Below are 18,738 nucleotides of genomic sequence, written 5' to 3'. Positions count from 1 at the left end.
CAAGTTAAAAGGTATAATTTATTATAATATAGCTAAAACTATTAAAAAATAACACAAATCAAAGGTACATCTCATACCCGTAACTTACTTTTTGTTACAAGACAGAACACAAACCTGCTAAGACGATTACTTAATATCTGTAAAAATAGTCATTTACAAACATAGTAAAATAAGAAGGTAAAAGTCATACACGCATATCATCGTTTTGAGAGAAGATACAGAAAGAAGTTTAATAGGAAAATGATACATAGAGTATATTAATGTTCGGAAACTGTTTTCTCGTGGCATGTTCAAGTTAAAAATTGTGTTTACATTGGATTAAATATTTAACCAAAAATCTGACATTTTGATTTCCACTCCGGAAATTATTTTAAATCGTCAAATTTTTAGTTAAAAATAAAATTTTCATTACAGTCACTTGAGGTTTAAACTCATATAAACACAATTTTAAACAGAGTATATTATTAAATATACAGGGTATTCCAAAAAGTTAAAACAAGTAAAAGTATTTTTTTAATATATTTTCTAGATATGTATTATCACTTTGAATTCACTAAATTGCATCTTTAGTGATAATACCAATTTAAATTAATTTAAAGTGATGATTTGCATTTGATATTTGATGCAAAACAATGATACCCCATTTAAAAACTTCGTTTTCCTTCGTTTCTTTTATTCTGTATATAAATGTTAAATCAGTCATATTTTTTCTATTAAACTCGTTTCTGTATCACTTCTTAAAACCGATATATTTTATTTATTTCAAAATTGTATACGAAATAATTGATTGCTAAATATTTATATATATATTCAATTCATGTATATCTATAATGTGCTTCTACTTTTGATTTAGCAGGTACATATTCTTTAAAATTTAAACGCTAACAGAAAATGCAAATGATAATTACAACACTTTCATTTACCACAAGAAACAGAAAAAATTTTTGATCTATTTTTTAATACGAATCTCCTAACGCTGATCAATTCTCACTTGTAAAGTCCTCCTGATTTATACTTCCGGAAAATATTCCGGTCCCATTAGTATTTGCATACCTTTTTCCTAGAGTGACTTTTCCTCTATTTAGACCAACAATTTTCTTTAGATAAATATTGATTCTTTTTGGTTTTCTCGAGGCCACAAAGATTGAAGTCATTATTGTTATATTTTAGCTGTGCTACACCGAAGAATTTAATTGAGTTTTTATTAAGATACATTGGTTTACAGATTTATAGGCCGTGTTCTAGAATTATCTCGTCCTGACGTTTGATATATTATCAAAGGCTACTTTTTCATCAAGACTACTTTTCTTTGTTGCATATATATATATATATATATATATATATATATATATATATATATATATATATATATATATATATATATATATATATAATTATTTAATATTATAACATAATTATTTAATAATATATGGAAACAGATTCAAGCGAAACGATTCTCCTGGCTGTGAAAGTGGCTGTGGCTTCGAAGGCTGTGAATGATTCTCCGAATTTTCTTGATAATAACCATTTTACCATTTTTTAAAAATATATCTACTAATAGCTAAAGACTGTTGTTTTATTTATTTTTAAATTTTTAGAGGGTTTTTCCTCTTAAAATATTTTTGTAGTTTCTAGAATTTTGGCCACTAGTATAGTAACTGATATTCGATCAACGAATCAGCGATACAACTGCAAGAAATAAGTAATTATTAGAAGTAACATATAAAACAATGATTGATACAATTATCAACAGCGAGACATTTAAAAGTATAAGATGAACAATAATATTTTGGATCGTTCAAATTTCTTGTGGTATTTTTAAAGTTTAGAATGGTTTGTATGACGAAGGGAATTTTGACGGTAAACTTCTCTTCAAATATTTAACAACGTGTGTCCACTTCAGTTCTTCGCAAAACTCGATAATTTTCTTTTCCACTTCTTCGGTTGGTTTGTCCTCTTGCATTTTCAATAAATGTTTTAATAATCTACCGTATTGATTGTATAAAAATGCATGCCAAATTGCGAAATATTGGACGTGGCTTGTTAATACCTACAAAAAAAAAATAATTAGGTAAACTTGTAATATATAAATGTCTTCATAACATCATCAGAGCTTTTATCACCGAACAGTAGAGTATATGGCTTAACTATGGAGTATATTAAAAGTGTTTCAAAACAAAACTGATATATATCAAAGATGTCTACAATTTTTTTTTATTATGACACAATCTTTAGCAATCAAAACACAAATAAAGTTCTATAAGCTAATTTGCTGGTTGCGGAGCAAGGGGCTCCTGTTGGCGTGGTGAGGTCTTCTCCAGTGACAAGGCCACTTTAACCGGTTTTCAGGTCAGCTGGCCAGTTCCTTTTGAGTCTCCTATTGGCTTGGTGTTCTAGCAGAGGTTGGAGTAAGGGGTTACTATGCGATTCCAGTGCTTCATGGTGCTTCGTGCTGTATTTAGTGATTACATCCTGTACGAACGGGATTCTTAGGTCTTTATGAAGTGTTAGGTTTGACACATACCAAGGTGCATCAGCTATCGTTCGGAGTATTTTTGATTGGCATTTTTAAATTATGGCTGTATTTGACTTGCTCGCACATCCCCAGAGTTGGATTCTATACGTCCAGATAAGTTTTATGACGGTTTTGTATACAAGGATTTTGTTTTCAAGGCTCAGTTTCGATTTCCTGCCTACTAACCAGTTTAGATCTTTCATTCTTAGGTTAATTTGTTACCGCTTTTTAAGAATATGTTCTTTCCAGGTGAGTTTTGAGTCAAGATGTATTCCTAAGTATTTAGTGCTAGAGGATTGGGGAAGTTGGATATTGTTAAGTGAAACTGGGGGACACGGGTCTCTTCTCAAGGTAAAAGTCACTTAGACTGATTTTGTTTCATTCATTTTAATTCTCCACTTGTAAGACCATGTCTCGAGTTCATTCAGTTGTACCTGTAGAATGTTATACGCTATAATTGGATTTTCGTCGGCTGCAAGGATGACAACATTATCTGCAAACGTGCCAGTGATGGTTTCATTAGTGGAGGGTAGATCTACTGTGTAGCACATATAATATTGGTCCAAGAACGTTCCCTGTGGAACACCAGATTTTATAGGAAAATTATTGGAATTACTTTCATTCACTCTTGTTCGGAATTCTCTCCCACTCAGATAGGATTTTAACAGTTTCAGGTACGTGATGGGTAAATATTTCTTGATTTTGAAAATCAGGCCTGTGTGCCAAACCTTATCAAAGGCTTGACTAACATCTAGAAAAGCAGCTGTGCAGTAGTGTTTGCTTTTCATTGCAGAATTTATGGTGTGTACTATCCTATGAACCTGCTGTATTGTCGAGTGTTCTTTTCGAAAGCCAAATTGGTGGTTGGGTATCCATTCCTCCGTATTGGGGTCTGAGTTAATTTGTAACAGTAACCTTTCAAGTATTCTGGATACGACTGGTAGTAGGCTTATTGGCCTATATGATGAAATCTCGTTTGGATTTTTTTCTGCTTTTGGGATTAGTCTTATTTCAGCGGTTTTAAAGAGCTTTAAGTAGTTTAATCAGTCAGTAGTTTAATCGTAGAATAGCATTGAAGATGAGAGTAATCAGTATGATTCCTTTATCTGGTAGTTCCTTCATCATCTTGGGTGTTATTTTGTCCAACCCAGGAGCTTTTCTAATATTTAAATATTGGATTCCTTGTTGAACTTCATTTTTGGTTAGTGGTCTGATTACTGGTATATCTGAATATCTGAAGCGTCGTTGTTAGGAGTAAATACTTGAGCTAGGTGTTCGGCAAATAGCGTTGTTTTTTCTTCATCACTTCTAGCCCACTGTAGTGTTGGTCCCTGTTCGTTTCTAATTGGAGGTACCGGAGTCTTGGGTTTTTTGGAGTTTTTGATCGGTTTCCATATTGAGTTATCGTACCGGTTTAGATTTGTTATGTAGTTTGTAAATGACAGTTCTTCTGCCTCTTTAAGTTTTGATTTTAGTTGGTTACTTAGCCTGTTTAATGTAGTCTTGTCTACTGGGGCATGGGTTTGGTGCCATTTGGTCCTAGCTTTCCTTTTTTGGGCTACTATATTTGTTATTTGTTACTATCTCTGATGGTCTATTGGTAACATCTACTTTTTTCTTTTCAAGGTTTTTTTGACTACTTGCCAAGGATTTTCTTTATTTTGCTCGCTCTCATCAAATCCTAGGAATTCTTCATCGCCAGTTGATGACCTTCTATGGTGGTGTTGGCTATTATTTATTGCATACTGTGTATGAATTGGTTGAGCTTTAATATTCTGAGGTTGTTGGTGTTGTGGTGTGTATGTGTTGCAAGGTGGGACATCCTGTATAGTAAGTCCATTATTTGTTGACAACATTTATTGGTTGTAATTAATTCCTGGCCCATTAAAAGCAGGTAATGTATTCATTTTTTATCTACTAGTCAATTAGTTGACCACTTTTATCAATATACTGATAATCTAATTTGTTTTTGCTGATTTAAACTTTCCGTAGCACTATTGATAACAGGAGCAATCGGCTGTATACTACGAAAGCTAAGCTGGTACTATGTCTACGATTTCAAATTATATCCGATTACATATATCCAGTCACAACAACGGAATGAAATGCGTGTTTTTTTTTATTTAACACCTTATACATTAAACTATTTTTGAATTTATGTTTTAAAATATGAAGAATTTGTATAAGGTTTTATACGCCTAAAGTTATTAATATTTGAAATATTTACCTTCTATTGAGAAAAATAGTAATATTTAAAGGGCTGTGTGTTTAATATCATTAAACAATGAATTTTATTGCGTCGTGTGGAGACCGCTAATTCCCTCCAATATTATTGTTGCATGTGCAACATACTTGTTTGTTTGCCACTTATTAATTTACACTGTAACAATTATTTGTTTAATATATATTGGTAATAAAGCTTGAAGCGTGGACCTAGTAATTAATTTATAAAAGGCGCGTAAGAAATGAGGGGGGTAGATTCGGTCAAAAGCAAGCCACAGATGCTAACGCTTAAGTCATTATTTACCGGGTTCGTGTCAATAAAACGGTCATTTGGGTTTGGCGGTTTTACTTTAATCCAGATCTTCAATTCGTTGCTGTATTATTAGAATAACTATTTTGTGCCTGATACACGAAAATTATACATGGTCCTTCGAGCCGGATTTTTTCTCATTTTTTAATAGAACACCCTGTATATTAGTATTGTATTTTGTAGAAAAACTGTAGGCAATGATATTCTCCATACTAGGAAAATATGTGGAATTCAACAGGGTGATTAATAACTAAGTGGTATAGCAAACACATTTTTTAAATGGGGCACCCTATATATTTTTTCATATTTATATTCCTCTCATAATTCTTGTTCTTATAATATTGGGCTTTGCATTACTATACAGAGTATTTAACAAGTATATGTATGTTCCGAAAGATTTCCGCGGTTAGTACAATTAAACCTAGAGCTAAGATTAATACTATTACAAGAATTAATAATAAACTCAACAGTCTTCAGGGTTGAACCGCGTAGATTATCATTGCGCCGAGCTTTCGACATCCTCTTTGATGTGTTCTTCAGGGCTTCCGAGGTTTCAGTCTCCCAAGCAACCAGACACTACTACACTGATCACTAACCAATGCATTACTGCCACTGGAAACAGAGGACGGTTCATTTATACCGTCGATGGTGAAGTGGTTTGGGTTTGGTTGGCGTGGGGATGGCTTATAGTGATAACATTATGTATATTTGTTAGCGGAATTGTTTAGCGTGAATTCCTTTTTTTATTTTCAGTCATAAGCGGCTCGTTTAAGAAGGGTATTGGACATTTTTATTCATAATTCTACTATTTCCTCCACTTCAATTATATTTTTCTTTAGTCTTTAGTCAAAATACATAAACCATAAACGAAAAATCGACTTACCTTTGCATCAGTAGGATCAACAAATTTAACTAAAGTTTTCCATACTTCAGATAGTTCTTCCTTGTTGGATTCGGCTTGTTCATTCTCGCACAATATGAGCCGACACAAAGCTATCCCTTTCCGTGCTATACATTCTAGATAAATATTTTTCTGTTGTTCCATGGAACTAAAAGTATTCATTTATTAAACCTTGATGGTTTCTAAGGAACTAGTTATAGCCCAGAAAATATGACAACTATAGTAACACTGGCCATAAAGTGGACCATTAACAAATCATAACAACATCTATTCTAGAATTTTCCACCGCTGGATTTTTATATAAGTACTTAGTAAACTTACTTTTTAATTTTAACAGCATCTGGCCTCAAATCAGTCTTCATAGCCATAAAAGCTAAAATATTATTGGCATCCATGCCAGATAAAGCTGTATTACACACATTTATTACTTTATCAAGATCTTTAACAGAACTAGTCGTCTTCTGGTTCAAACTTGGCATTACTCTTTTGTCCAAGGGATCTATCACTTGTAAGTATACAGAATTAATGAGAACGTGGTCCGGATATCTTCGCAAGAGATCTGTATATATTGGTTCAGCGGAAGCGGCGTCTAAAACGAAAACCTCTTTAGTCTTCTTTCTACTACACAAACGATTTGCTAGTCCATAAAGAAACAAAAACAAAATATATTTAACACATACTGGATGTGAGGGTTATAAAAATCTTGATAATTTGAAGGTTTTTTCTTAGTTTATACAACAGTCCCTGATGTGGACTCTTGTGGAGCCAATGCAGTTGTCGCATTTGCATAAACACATACCTAACTCCTAATTACTCCATAATTTGGTATCCCATTGGATCACTCCCCCGTCTGTATAGATCTACAGACTTAAATACATAATTACAATAATTTAACGCTATCACCACATAACATGTAAGAAAGCTCAACTTTTTTCTTCCTTTTGTCTAATTTCGAACTTCCTATATGTGACAGTGAACCTTCAGTCCACTTATTCGCATATTTTTCCTACTTATTGGTGGTTCTGCTTCTGAATCACCAATCCTTAGGGTAACTGTCTGTGTTTATGGAGTATGTTCCTCCAAAATCACGGTCCTAAATTTCTCCCTATTGACTGGCAACAACGAGAGTGATGTACCTCAGCGTGTAACTCACGCCATATTGTGAGGTGTTATTCGGATTGGTATGACAGTGGATCTCATCTGTCCACAAGTTACGTTTTCTCCCTATTTACCATTCCCAATTCATATCTGCAAAAGAAACGAAAGACAACAAAGAACAAACAAACTGGACCTGGAAAAACTGAAGATTCAGGAATATAAAGAGAAGTTCGAAGAAGAAGTAGCAAATGAGTTAAGGACGCTAGAACTGCACTCCATAGAGGGCAAATTTAATAATATCAAAACAGCAGTACTGACAGCGACAACGTCTACCTGGGAAACAAGAAAAAGGCGAGAAGAGGAGCACGGTTCGATGACGAGAGCAGACAAGCAATAGAAGAAAGAAATGAAGCACACAAAATATCTATAACAAAAAGAACACGAGAAAGACGAACATCATTTGTGAACGAAAAAATGGAAGAAAATTAAAAAAAAACGAAATTAGAGGGGCTTACAAAAGAGATAAAAAGTGGGTATAAACCTCATACAAGTCTATGTAAAGATGAAAGTGGGCAAATAATCAGTGACCAACAGAAAGTCACAGAAACCTGGAAGCATTGTTTTCAGACCCTACTTGATACACAAGTATATAATACGACTCAGTCAAAAGAAACAAACTTTACAACATATTGGCTGAATTGGCAATACTACACAAGCTAATTAGACTTATTAAAGCAACAATGATCAGAGCTTATTTTGCCCTCTTCTATATCAATGCCAAAGATGAGAATCTATAAAATCTTAATTCGACCAATACCATGCTATGGCAGTGAAGCATTGGAAGAAACTTCCAAAACTCGACACATTCGAAAGGAAAGTACTGAGGAGAATACTAGGACCTGTAAGGGAAAACGAAATCTTCAGAAGTCGATAAAACGAGCTTTATCAACTTTATAAGGAAGCACCACTGTCAGACTTCATTAGAATACAAAGATTGCAATTGGCCGGACATGTGATAAGAATGGGAGAGGATAGGCTACCAAAAAAAGCACTGAATGCTAGAATGCAGGGAAATAGACCGGTTGGAAAGCCAAGATAGCGCTTCGAAGACACAGTAATCAGCGACGCACAAGCCCTTTTAGGAGTTCGTGTATGGAGAAGATCAGCCACAGACAAGCAAGGGTGGTGGCAAAAAATAAGGGAGGCCAAGGCTCAATTTGGGCTGTAGTACCGTAGAAGAAGAAGAAGAATTCATATCTGCGGGATTGTAAGTACTAAGAAGACACCTCAACAATAGCACCTTTGGCAAAATATGGATCATTTTGGAGTGCCTGTACATTTCGCTTGGGCAAGTACTAACTGGACCATATTTTGCACAACCTCTCAAATGTGTCCGATTTGCAGTATAGAGGGAGCTACGTATTGGGGAGGTTTTTGGCCTGTAATGACCATATTCTGCCGTCCAACCGTGTAGTGAGGTTCGGATTTCAAAATAAGAAACATAAACCTACTTCCAATTTCTTAATAAATGTAAATTTGCACGTAAGATATAAATAATTTACATAAATAATCAGAATTTTTATCTTTTACATACGATATGTGGTTGTTTCTAAATAAAAAACTAAAACTTTTGCACAAATAAACGAATAACTATTTCAATTAATAGAATTGTAAAAGCTTACCCAATTTAGATAGCCACTGAGTTTTGGTGTCTCTCATTACTTCCTTAAATTCTTCAAGTTTAGTTTTATCAGAACCATTTCCATTGTTTGAGCTTGATTTTTTGGAAGTGTTTTCAGTCAAAATGTACTTAAAGGGATAAGCATCAGCTTTCTTTCCCAATTCGTCTTTAGCGTAAGTAATTGTTCCAGTCAAATAGTGAGCAGCATTATTTGATTTTGAGGAATATCTGAAAATATACACATCATATGTAATTTTCTATATCTCCCTCGTATTTAACTACAATCATACTTGAATACGAGGACAGTACAAAAAATACATATATCTGGTTAAAGTTATATACTTACTTATCAGGTGATAAAGGGGCTATATACAGAGGAATAGGTATATACGGATTAGAGTTATTTGTAACACCGGCCTTCTTTCCGCAAAGCAAAGCTTGTGTATATGATAAATAAACGTCCATTACAATTTGGCTGCTTAATTTTTGCACAAGAAGCACAGGAGCGTCATTTAATTTCTCTAAATAATCTCTTTTATCATGTCTAACTTGCAGTCTTATAGTATAGTCACCTTTTTCTAGCTTAACAGAGTACTAAAAAAAATATCGAATTAAATTGCTATTCAACCATAACAAATTTCAAATTAAAATACTTAAAATAGGCCACATGAAATCAAATAAGGTTTGACTTTGAATAACTTTGTGAATTTTATTACATAACTGACAAAAACTCGTAAAGAAGTAACTCGTAAAACAATTAAAGTCTTATTTAGCTTTTGACAATGACAGTGAGTGTTGTCATTAATTTTTATTACTGCCATAAGAGACGCCATTTTAATATTACGTAAAGCTTTTCTTTTTGCAGGTAATGTAATTTTAATTTAATATTGGACAACTAATAAATAAAGTTCTGCTTTTTGCACAAAAACGTAATTGAGTTGAAACGCTAATGAAACTTTGCTGATTGAAGAAACAAACATTATTAAATATACAGGGTGAGTTTTTAGTGCGACTTCATTCGATAATTCCATTATGGTATAGAATATCCAAAAAACTTATTTAGAACAAATGTAGGCAATGATATTCTTCATATTTGGAAAATATGTGGAATTCTACAGAGTGATTAATAGTATTTTTTTAAATGGGACAATATATTTTTTCATATTTATATTCCTCTCATAATTCATATTCTTATAGTATTAGATTTTTGCATTACTATACAGAGTATTTACCAAGCTCTAACAAGCTATTCTTAGTTTTCTTCAAATTTCGGAAATACACTAAATTTTTGTAAGTAGAAAGAAGTATTGAGTATTGAGTGATAATATAACAAAATTATTTTTATTCAATAAGTAACTAACAAAAAATATAAATCATAACACTATGCGATGAATGGGTCAATAAATGTGATATGGAAATATGATATTTCCTCAATTAAATACAAGACTCCTAAAATTCTTACAAGAAAATATGTTTTGTATAATAATATATAAATAACTCACACAAAACAGAAAGCAAAACAATATACAATTTATGTAACAATTTTTAGATTGTTATAACAACAGGAATTTTTAATAAAACATTCCTAACTGCCCATTGTGACGCTGTAACGAAATATTTTGCCTACGACATAGGGTATTACTATGGGGGTTGAAATTTGGGGACAAAAGTTACTGGGGTGGAGATAGGGCAAGCAAAATAAACGAAACTTATGCGAGCGACACTCGGGGTTTATTTGGAGTAGATGGGTGCTTACCTAAGTCTCTTGGAACAAACAAAACAAAACACAAGAAAGACATCTAGCAATTTAAATGGACGCCGCCTAGATGTGCCAAATTATAACGATTACAACAACTAGTTGTAACTATTACAATAATTATTAGAAATGAAAAATATATCTTTTTAAATAAAACTCAAAAACAGGGGTTAGAGAAATAAACAAAATGGTTTAGAAAAAAATTAAACATTTAAGTATTGTTCTCATCACAAACGGTTAAAAAAAAGACAATACAAAAATAATTACGATATAAATAGTCACAAGGACTTATACCAAAATAATAAAAAAGAAAAACTTACATATGTCCTATTCGTTTACAAACTCTGTTTACAAGTGATAGATGCTACAAAACTTACAAAAAAAAAATGTTAACCTTCTTAAAAAAAACAAAGCAAACTAATATCAAAAATAATAAAACGAACTGTCATGTGTTGACAACAATTAAAATGACAGCTAATCACGCCCTAAGACATATATTTTTAACTATTACAAATTCTTAAATTTTAATGAAAGCAATTATTAATATTATTAAAAAAAGTCTATCTTTAATTTAAAATTTAAACATAAAAAAGTTACCTTGATTTTCACTAAATTGCACTTGAGTTGTAAACTGGACTTCTTAAAAACTCAACAATGGCTGGAAATCTCTGACACGAACAAAAGGACTGCTTCTATGGTCTGGAACGACGACCAGAGACAAACAAAACGAGGGTGGAAACAACGATTCTTCCAAACCTCACTTAAAACTTTGAACTGTAACTATTTACTTCACACTGCTACACATTTTCCCATAAAAAAAGGACAAAGGACGAAGATATTACAAATTGGAAGAAAAATTTGGACCAACGGTAAAGTCAACTGCTCATGACCACGACCTTAGCGAGAGTGAGTAATTCTCTTTTAAATTCATTCGTTTAACTAGGTATAACCAAAATACTAAACGGGAATATTTATTTAAAACGCAGTATCGAGCGGTTAAACGATCAAAGAATGCCGAGAAAATACACATCTGTGAAAAAATAAACAAACTCTAAAATGGTTTATTTTCTACCTCGGTGACGATAAGATGAATTGAAAGAATTCGGTGTTTTAATACGTACGAAAGTAAAGAGAAATACACTGAAAATATTCTTCGTTGCTTTGGCAGATACGAGGGGATTTCAATACATACTAAGGAATTTTAAAAATGCTACAACGCGCAGTTAAAAAAGGCCATTTGTGTCAGTTACAAAAGTAAAATAGTAGGCTTTGAAAATGACAGTTTTCATATTATTACCTTTTTAATCGGTCAGTGTGGCTTGTCTTTATATTATAAGAATAAGAATTATGAGAGGAATATAAATATAAAAAATATATAGGATGTCCCATTTAAAAAAACTGTATGTTTGCTCTACCACCTAGTTATAAATCACCCTGGAGAATTCCACATATTTTCCAAGTATGGTGAATATAATTGCCTACATTTTTTCTAAATAAGTTTTTTGGATATCTTGTACCACAATGGAATTATCCAAGGCCTGCTCTAATTATGCTTTTTTTTTTCGATGGCTCTGTATGATACGAAGTATTTTTATAGTGAAACAGATACTATCTTAAAAATATATACTTACTTTGTCAGGATAGGCATCACCACAGCCAAGTAGTTGCTTATTGGAGTCATACAGCATCCAAAACTGCGATTCAAACTCGGATTCATACAGCATTTGACTCAATAATGATAAATTTGGAGATACTTCACACTGTTTTGTTAAATTAAAATTATAGACCAAAACAAGCTCATAAATTTGTCTAGATGGAGGAATTACATCCCTTAGGGTCAATGGCAATATTTTTCCTTCCGTAGGTCTAAAATTAGTAAAAACAAAAATTGTTGGATATATTATTACTGAAACAGGTTGTAAGGCATGAGGTTGCTAAATTCTACCTTTTGTAGGCTTTCTTGAGGAACATTTCACAATAAATTATAAAAAGAATTTATGCTATACACCATTTCCATTAAACATTTCACATCTTTTTGACACAATGTCCGTTGGCTACGTTTTTTGCGAAGAGGTCAGCGTTGTATTGTGATAAATTTTAACAGTTTAACATGTCTGTACTTCGTTGATTCAAATTAGACGATGTACAATTAACTTTTTAAAGGAGATAATGTATATATAATCTGCTTTACTTACTTAACAATCTGGACGGCAGCTTTTAAATTGATAGAAGGTGCAATATCTTCCCCTTGAAGAGTTTTTACTTCCACAGAATAAACTCCATCAGCTGAATGCATTGTCACCGCAGGCTGACTGGGTTTGACCCCCCAGAAAGAGATCGAATAGTCTAAATGAGCTTCCCCTACATTGGCCCAGTATTTGGCTATAACTAATTCGAGAATGAGATCCTCTCGTACAGGGAAATTTAATATTGTTTCACATTTAGAAGTAACTGCTATTGTTTTGTTAATTTCTAACGCTTTGCAGTATTGTTTAGGGACAAGCTGCGAAGCATGAATAACAAATCTTCCTGTATCTTCATCTGATAGTAGTTTCAATACTGCCCAGGTTGCTGTCTTTGGTACCGTAATGTAGTGCCGTTTGATCGTATTTGGTTCAAAAAGAACATTGTTAACACTGAATTGATATTTAGGCGCCTTGACTTCAATTGGTTGTATTATGGTTATTGGTATTTTAAAAAGAGGGCCCTTCTCTATACATTTCACATCATATCCTTTTAACTCAGTACAGTGCAAGCCCTCACGTAGACCAGAAGTGTCAACTTTAATGGCAAACATTCTAGCGACGTTTGATAAATCCAGATGAATAGGATAACTGACATATTCAGCGGCACAAGTTAAGACAAATTTTTGGTTATAATAAATTTTATCATGTGCTGGAACCTCCTCAGAGTTTAGGAACTGTGGCTCAACACTAATTTTAAACGACTGAGAATGAGTATGTACCTTTGACCGAATATATATTCCTTTTGAATTATTTGAGCCGCATTGGACTTGGAACCTAATATTTCTGTCACTTTCCCCATGAAAGTTCATAAGGTAATCATATGCTTTTTCTGTCTGTATCAACCCACTCCCTTGAGCAGGTATTTCAACTCCTTCTAAATGTTTAGCTGTATTTTCCAATGCTCTGCGAACAATGTAAGGAGAAAATGGTATTTTTTGTTGTGTTAATCCTGACAACAGAACACAAACTACTCCAGCTGCATGCGGTGAAGCCATAGAAGTACCATTCATTAGCTGGGAGTATCGTAAAGTACAGTTGGGTACAGAAGTGATTGCACCACCAGGTGCACATACATGAACTCCTATACCTCCATCAATGGTTGGACCTCTGGAAGACCAAGTATAAGGAGTACCTGAAAATTTATGTGACTATTTATATTCTATAATAAATATACAGGGTGCGGCAGATAAAAGGCCAATTAGAAATATCTCGGGAACTTTAGGTAACTGAATCATGAAAATTGGAATGAAGAAGTTTTGAAGAGTGACCTATTTCATGAAAATATTATCATCTATTTGCTACTTCCGGTTACAGTGTAAAGTTGCCTTTTTAATTGAACAGGGTGTTCAATGTTCAACATAGTCTACGAAAATAATTATGTGACAAAAATGTATAAAGTTAATTTGTTTGAAAACTACAAGAGATAGGTATAGGGAATAAATCTATAGTGAAAAACATATTTTTCTAAAATAATGAATCACATACAGGGTTTCCCATTTGAAAAAAAGGAATTGGCCGAAAATTTAGGATGCCAGCTTTAGGTCAATTTTGACAGCACCCTGTATAATGAAGAAGGCAACTTTACACTGTACACGACAATGCTGTATCTGGTTAATAAGTTTATAAGGAATTTAAACTTAATTTAAATTAAATTAGAGGATATTGAACTTTATATATATGGTAGAAAAGTGTAATTTTCATATAAAAACCATTATAGCTCAAAAACGGTTGACAATAGGTATAGGGAAGTATTAACAAAAAATGTTCAGAATAACGTGAATAGTTATAAAATTAAAAAATATACAGGGTGTCCCATTAAAAAAAGGAAGTTATAAGCAACAGGAAGTAGCAAAACTCGTCAAAACCCTTTCATTCCAATTTTCATGATTCAGTTACCTTTAATTCTCGAGATATTTATAATCGACTGTTTATCTGTATAAATATTAAATAAAATGCATTGTTTGATGTATGTTATGTAATAAATGTATTCTAATTAGCCATATAAATTTGTACTGACTAAATAGAATAAAAATAAAATATATTTCACAAACCTGGCAATTTTTGCCTCATAGCGTATTCTGCTAACATCATATCAGGTGATACATAAGCACCTATGCTAATAATTGGTTCATTGACCACATCTGAAGGCGTACTAATTGTATTTAAAGCTGGTCCATGGTTGCCAGCTGATGAAACCCATGTAATTCCATATTTGTTTACTATTTCATTGATTAAATCACCTATTCGTCTAAAATATTGTATCCATGTTAAACTTTCCTCTTATTAATGATTAAAGACTTACCCTGCATCCACCCAATGTGCATGTTCTCCATAGCTCATATTAATGACCTGTATATTTATATTCTTTGTTTGCTTCAACTCAATAACTTTGATCATGGACCTAATAAGAGCTGTACCTGTTTCCATCGAACCTAATCTGCCATCTCCTATTGTTAAAGATACAACTTGTGCACCGGGGGCAACGCCATTTTCTTCAGGAGAATCTGGGAAATATGCTGTTGCTATTGAAGCTACATGAGTTCCATGGCTTGCTACAAGGACAATATGAATTAGTATACAAGTAACTAATATTTGCTATACAGAATATAGTAATTGGATCAAAAGCCATTCTGTACATTGAGCACTATAACACAAATTTGTCATGTTTCTTACAAATAAACCATGCAATTACATATATCTAGTAAAATTGATTAAAAACACTTACATACTCGCTAAAAATAATTTTTATTAAGCAAATACTTACAACAAACGCCTACTAGCTCCAATACATCCCCATTTTCATGGACATTTACACTAAAATTTAAGTTATCTGTCTCGGTTAAAGGTGCAAATTCATGAGTGACACTGTATTCACCAAGTAAAGGACATTTTGATAAATCACCATCGTCTGATGTATCTACACAACACATCCAATGTTGGCCATTATGGAAAAGAATGCAGTCATAAACGGGTCCTACATCATTGTACTTTTTATCAAAATTAACTAGAATATCTTGCATAGTTTCTATATTTTCTTTTTCCAGTTTTTCAACATCAATAAGTGTTTTATCTAAAATTTAATAAAAGTAAATCAAATCTTCCTTCAATAATCCAGTTATGTATTTGAATTTTAGACAATTTCAATTTTTGTGTAAACATGGGAGCTCATTTTATGAGTTCTAACATGAATTGTTAGTATGATTTCACAGTTATATTAGTTTATTGCTTGATAACAAAGTAACATTTAATAAAAGGGGACTTTTACTTTCTAAATTGGAAAAAATAGAATTTTTTAATATTAAACAAAAAAAAACTATTATATTTATGGTCATAATTATTTCTATTCATTGTTAAAAAGGACTTAAGGTATACAAAAAAAAAATGTTTTTGACACTTCGTTGTTTTTCACTACTGCAGAGGGTGTCTTCCAAGGGATGCATTTTAATTTGGGGGACACTTTTCTGCCCACTGTAACAATTTTACTTTTAATTCCAACGGGAACTAATACATAAACTTATTAGTTTATTTTTTTTTATTTATAAGGTCTTTATATGCGATTTTATAAACAGTTTGAAAAAACGCCTGTTGTGGGGGAGAATTTATCCCTGTACTAAAAAGGTGGGGTGGTTTTTTAACTTTTAGAGGTTTATTTAGTAGTTGTATACGTAAAACGTCAAAAAAATTAGAGATTGGTTTAGATTTAAAAAAAAATGTTTAAAGTATCATCACTGTAATTTTATTAAATAAATTTTTTTTTACCTCTAATCATCAATTCCTGGTGCATATTGGGCGCAATCACTGTACAGTGAAAACTGTAAATGGTCGGTCAAAGCTTTTTTTTTCATAACTTTGCCCTCTTTTAATGTCACTGCTACTTCTATTAGATTGAGCAATACAAGTTTTATTATTTCTCAAATTTTTATCTTTATCCAATTTTGCCAAGGAACTGAGTAATTCAGAATTGTTTTCTGCAGTAAGCTTATTATCTTTGAATCTCCTTTTTATACTAAGCTTATTTCAATGTGTCCACTTACTTTGACCACCTTTTAAATGACCAGCAGATCCAGACCTTTTTCCAATTTTCAAAACAATAATAATTTTCGATAAATTTCAATAATATAAATTAAATTTTAGAAAGCAATTGCTGAGTTGCAGGTGGCAGCGGTACAGGGGAGTACTATGTTGTATAAAACCGAGTTTTAGCACATGTATGTACTGTTATAAACACAGCTATAACTTCATTTTTATTTCGAATTTCTTAACAAAATTTTAGAACAGTATTTAAATGATAATAAGAAACGTTTTTACGTAAAAAAAAAACAAAAATCGCTTTATTGAAAATTTAGAAAGTAAAAGTTTACGTAAAAAGAAAAGTTCTTTGTTGAATTTGATCTCAAAATTGCATTTTTTTAGAAGTTGCACCATATACATCTGAGATTATCAATAAATTTAATTCAATATATTGAGGAGAGATATTTCAAAATTATACAAAAAAAAGTTTGAATAATTCATACTTTGATGTTTCGCTTCAAATGAAGACAAGTTTCTAGAAACTTCACTTAATATTTCTCTATGGTGTAATTCCCAACTCTTTTTCTTATATTCAGCTTTTACACGATCTTTTAGTCTGTCAGGATAAAGATCAAATGCATGTTTTACTCCTATTCTGTATGTGTTTTCAGGATTTGACCATGTTCCAGGAATCTAAAATATTAAATAAAAACAGCTGTTTATAATTCATAATAAAACATGGAAAAGTCTATTTTTTATTTTACCAATATTTTTTTTCTAATAAATGTATCAAAACGTTCTACCAACACTTATTTTTATCTAATTTTCTGGACAATTGTTCCAAACCAAGGTCATAAATCTAAACACAAATTATCTTAATTGTTTTCACACCTATTACTCTAGTTAATGCCTAACAATGTTTTGCATTTATACAAAGATTCCATTTTAATAACTTAAAGCAAAGCAATTTATACCTATGAAAATCTAGGCCAGCGTGCAACCTTGTTTAACCATAAATACATTGTTTTATAGAATGCTTTTAAAAATTATAAAATTAAGCTCATTCCCAGATATTCATTTGGGTAATATTAATAAAAAGTATGCATGTGTGCTTTAGAATGTTTTGACTGTAAACACACCTGTAATTTTTTTCCTGTAAGTCCCGTAATGAAACCATCAATAGGGGTAACTTTTGTAGTAGTATTTACATCTCCACAGCCACTACAATCAAACCTTTCAACAATCTTAACTTTTCCATCAGATGTTACCTGCAAAATAAAAAAAAATCATCAAAACGAAAGTTATATTAATTAAGTTTCAATCAAGTAGATTTTACCTGTAAACCAGGTGCTCCAGGATCAATTCCTGAATCCAAAATTGCAATTACAATTCCTCTGCCATCATAATTTGGATATTTTGAAAGAAAAGATGTCAGCCCAGTTTCTTTTTTTGGTAAGAGACTCACGGTAGGAAAATCGCTGCCAGCCATTTCCATCATATTATTTTTATTGACGTAATTCAATTTTTGTTCAGGAAGATTAATTTCTTGTGTACAAAATTACAAGCAGCAAGTTAAAATGTTTCCTACAGAACAAAGGGGTTAAAATAATAGTATATTCTCACTCTCACCTACAATATCATTCCTTTTTATTGTAGTCGAATGTTTAATTTAAAATAAATTTGCCGTTTATTATAACCTATATAATAACACTTAAATAAAAATTTTCTTTAAATTTTGCAGGTCATGTTACCACTTATGACAACCACAATAAAAATGGAACTGACTATTAACACATATTATACAGGCTACTGCCCCAGATTGTAGTGACTACTGACACATATGGCTGTATTGCATAAACAAATATGAATTTTAAATATTATAATATAATAGCTAATAATTAAGTAGTCAATAATTTGTAAATACTTAGAAAAATACAAATACATTAAATGGTTTTTAGTATTATTACATTTGTATATTCTCAGAAACTTAAGCTACG

The 18,738-nt window shown here is 32.0% G+C and overlaps 1 protein-coding gene across 1 annotated transcript; it reads right to left on the bottom strand.

Moving 5' to 3' along the window:
• Window positions 1-18,526, bottom strand: TppII (Tripeptidyl-peptidase II). Its single transcript, XM_072545797.1, has 13 exons — window positions 18,078-18,526; window positions 17,881-18,009; window positions 17,245-17,434; window positions 15,495-15,800; window positions 15,033-15,282; window positions 14,782-14,978; window positions 12,680-13,862; window positions 12,116-12,350; window positions 9,075-9,322; window positions 8,730-8,956; window positions 6,271-6,538; window positions 5,932-6,097; window positions 1-2,050 (listed from the first exon to the last, which is right to left on the bottom strand). Exons 1-13 carry the CDS (start codon window positions 18,237-18,239, stop codon window positions 1,826-1,828), a joined length of 3,786 nt encoding a protein of 1,261 aa, XP_072401898.1. The 5' UTR covers window positions 18,240-18,526; the 3' UTR covers window positions 1-1,825.
• Between the last annotated feature and the right edge of the window lie 212 nt (window positions 18,527-18,738).

Source organism: Diabrotica undecimpunctata, chromosome 10 (assembly GCF_040954645.1).
Source record: "Diabrotica undecimpunctata isolate CICGRU chromosome 10, icDiaUnde3, whole genome shotgun sequence".
Taxonomy (NCBI): domain Eukaryota; kingdom Metazoa; phylum Arthropoda; class Insecta; order Coleoptera; family Chrysomelidae; genus Diabrotica; species Diabrotica undecimpunctata.
The sequence above is the reverse complement of the archived record's forward strand: the minus strand, read 5'-3'. Positions and strand labels throughout refer to the sequence as shown.

Excerpts from the sequence above, each read along its gene's own strand:
- TppII (XM_072545797.1), bottom strand. The coding sequence starts at position 18,239 with ATGATGGAAATGGCTGGCAGCGATTTTCCTACCGTGAGTCTCTTACCA. Across the intron at positions 15,801-17,244 it reads ATTTGAAGCGAAACATCAAA|ATAAAACACTTATTGATGTT; the intron begins GTATGAATTATT and ends ATTAAATTTTAG. Across the intron at positions 15,283-15,494 it reads GGAGCTAGTAGGCGTTTGTT|CAAGCCATGGAACTCATGTA; the intron begins GTAAGTATTTGC and ends TTGTCCTTGTAG.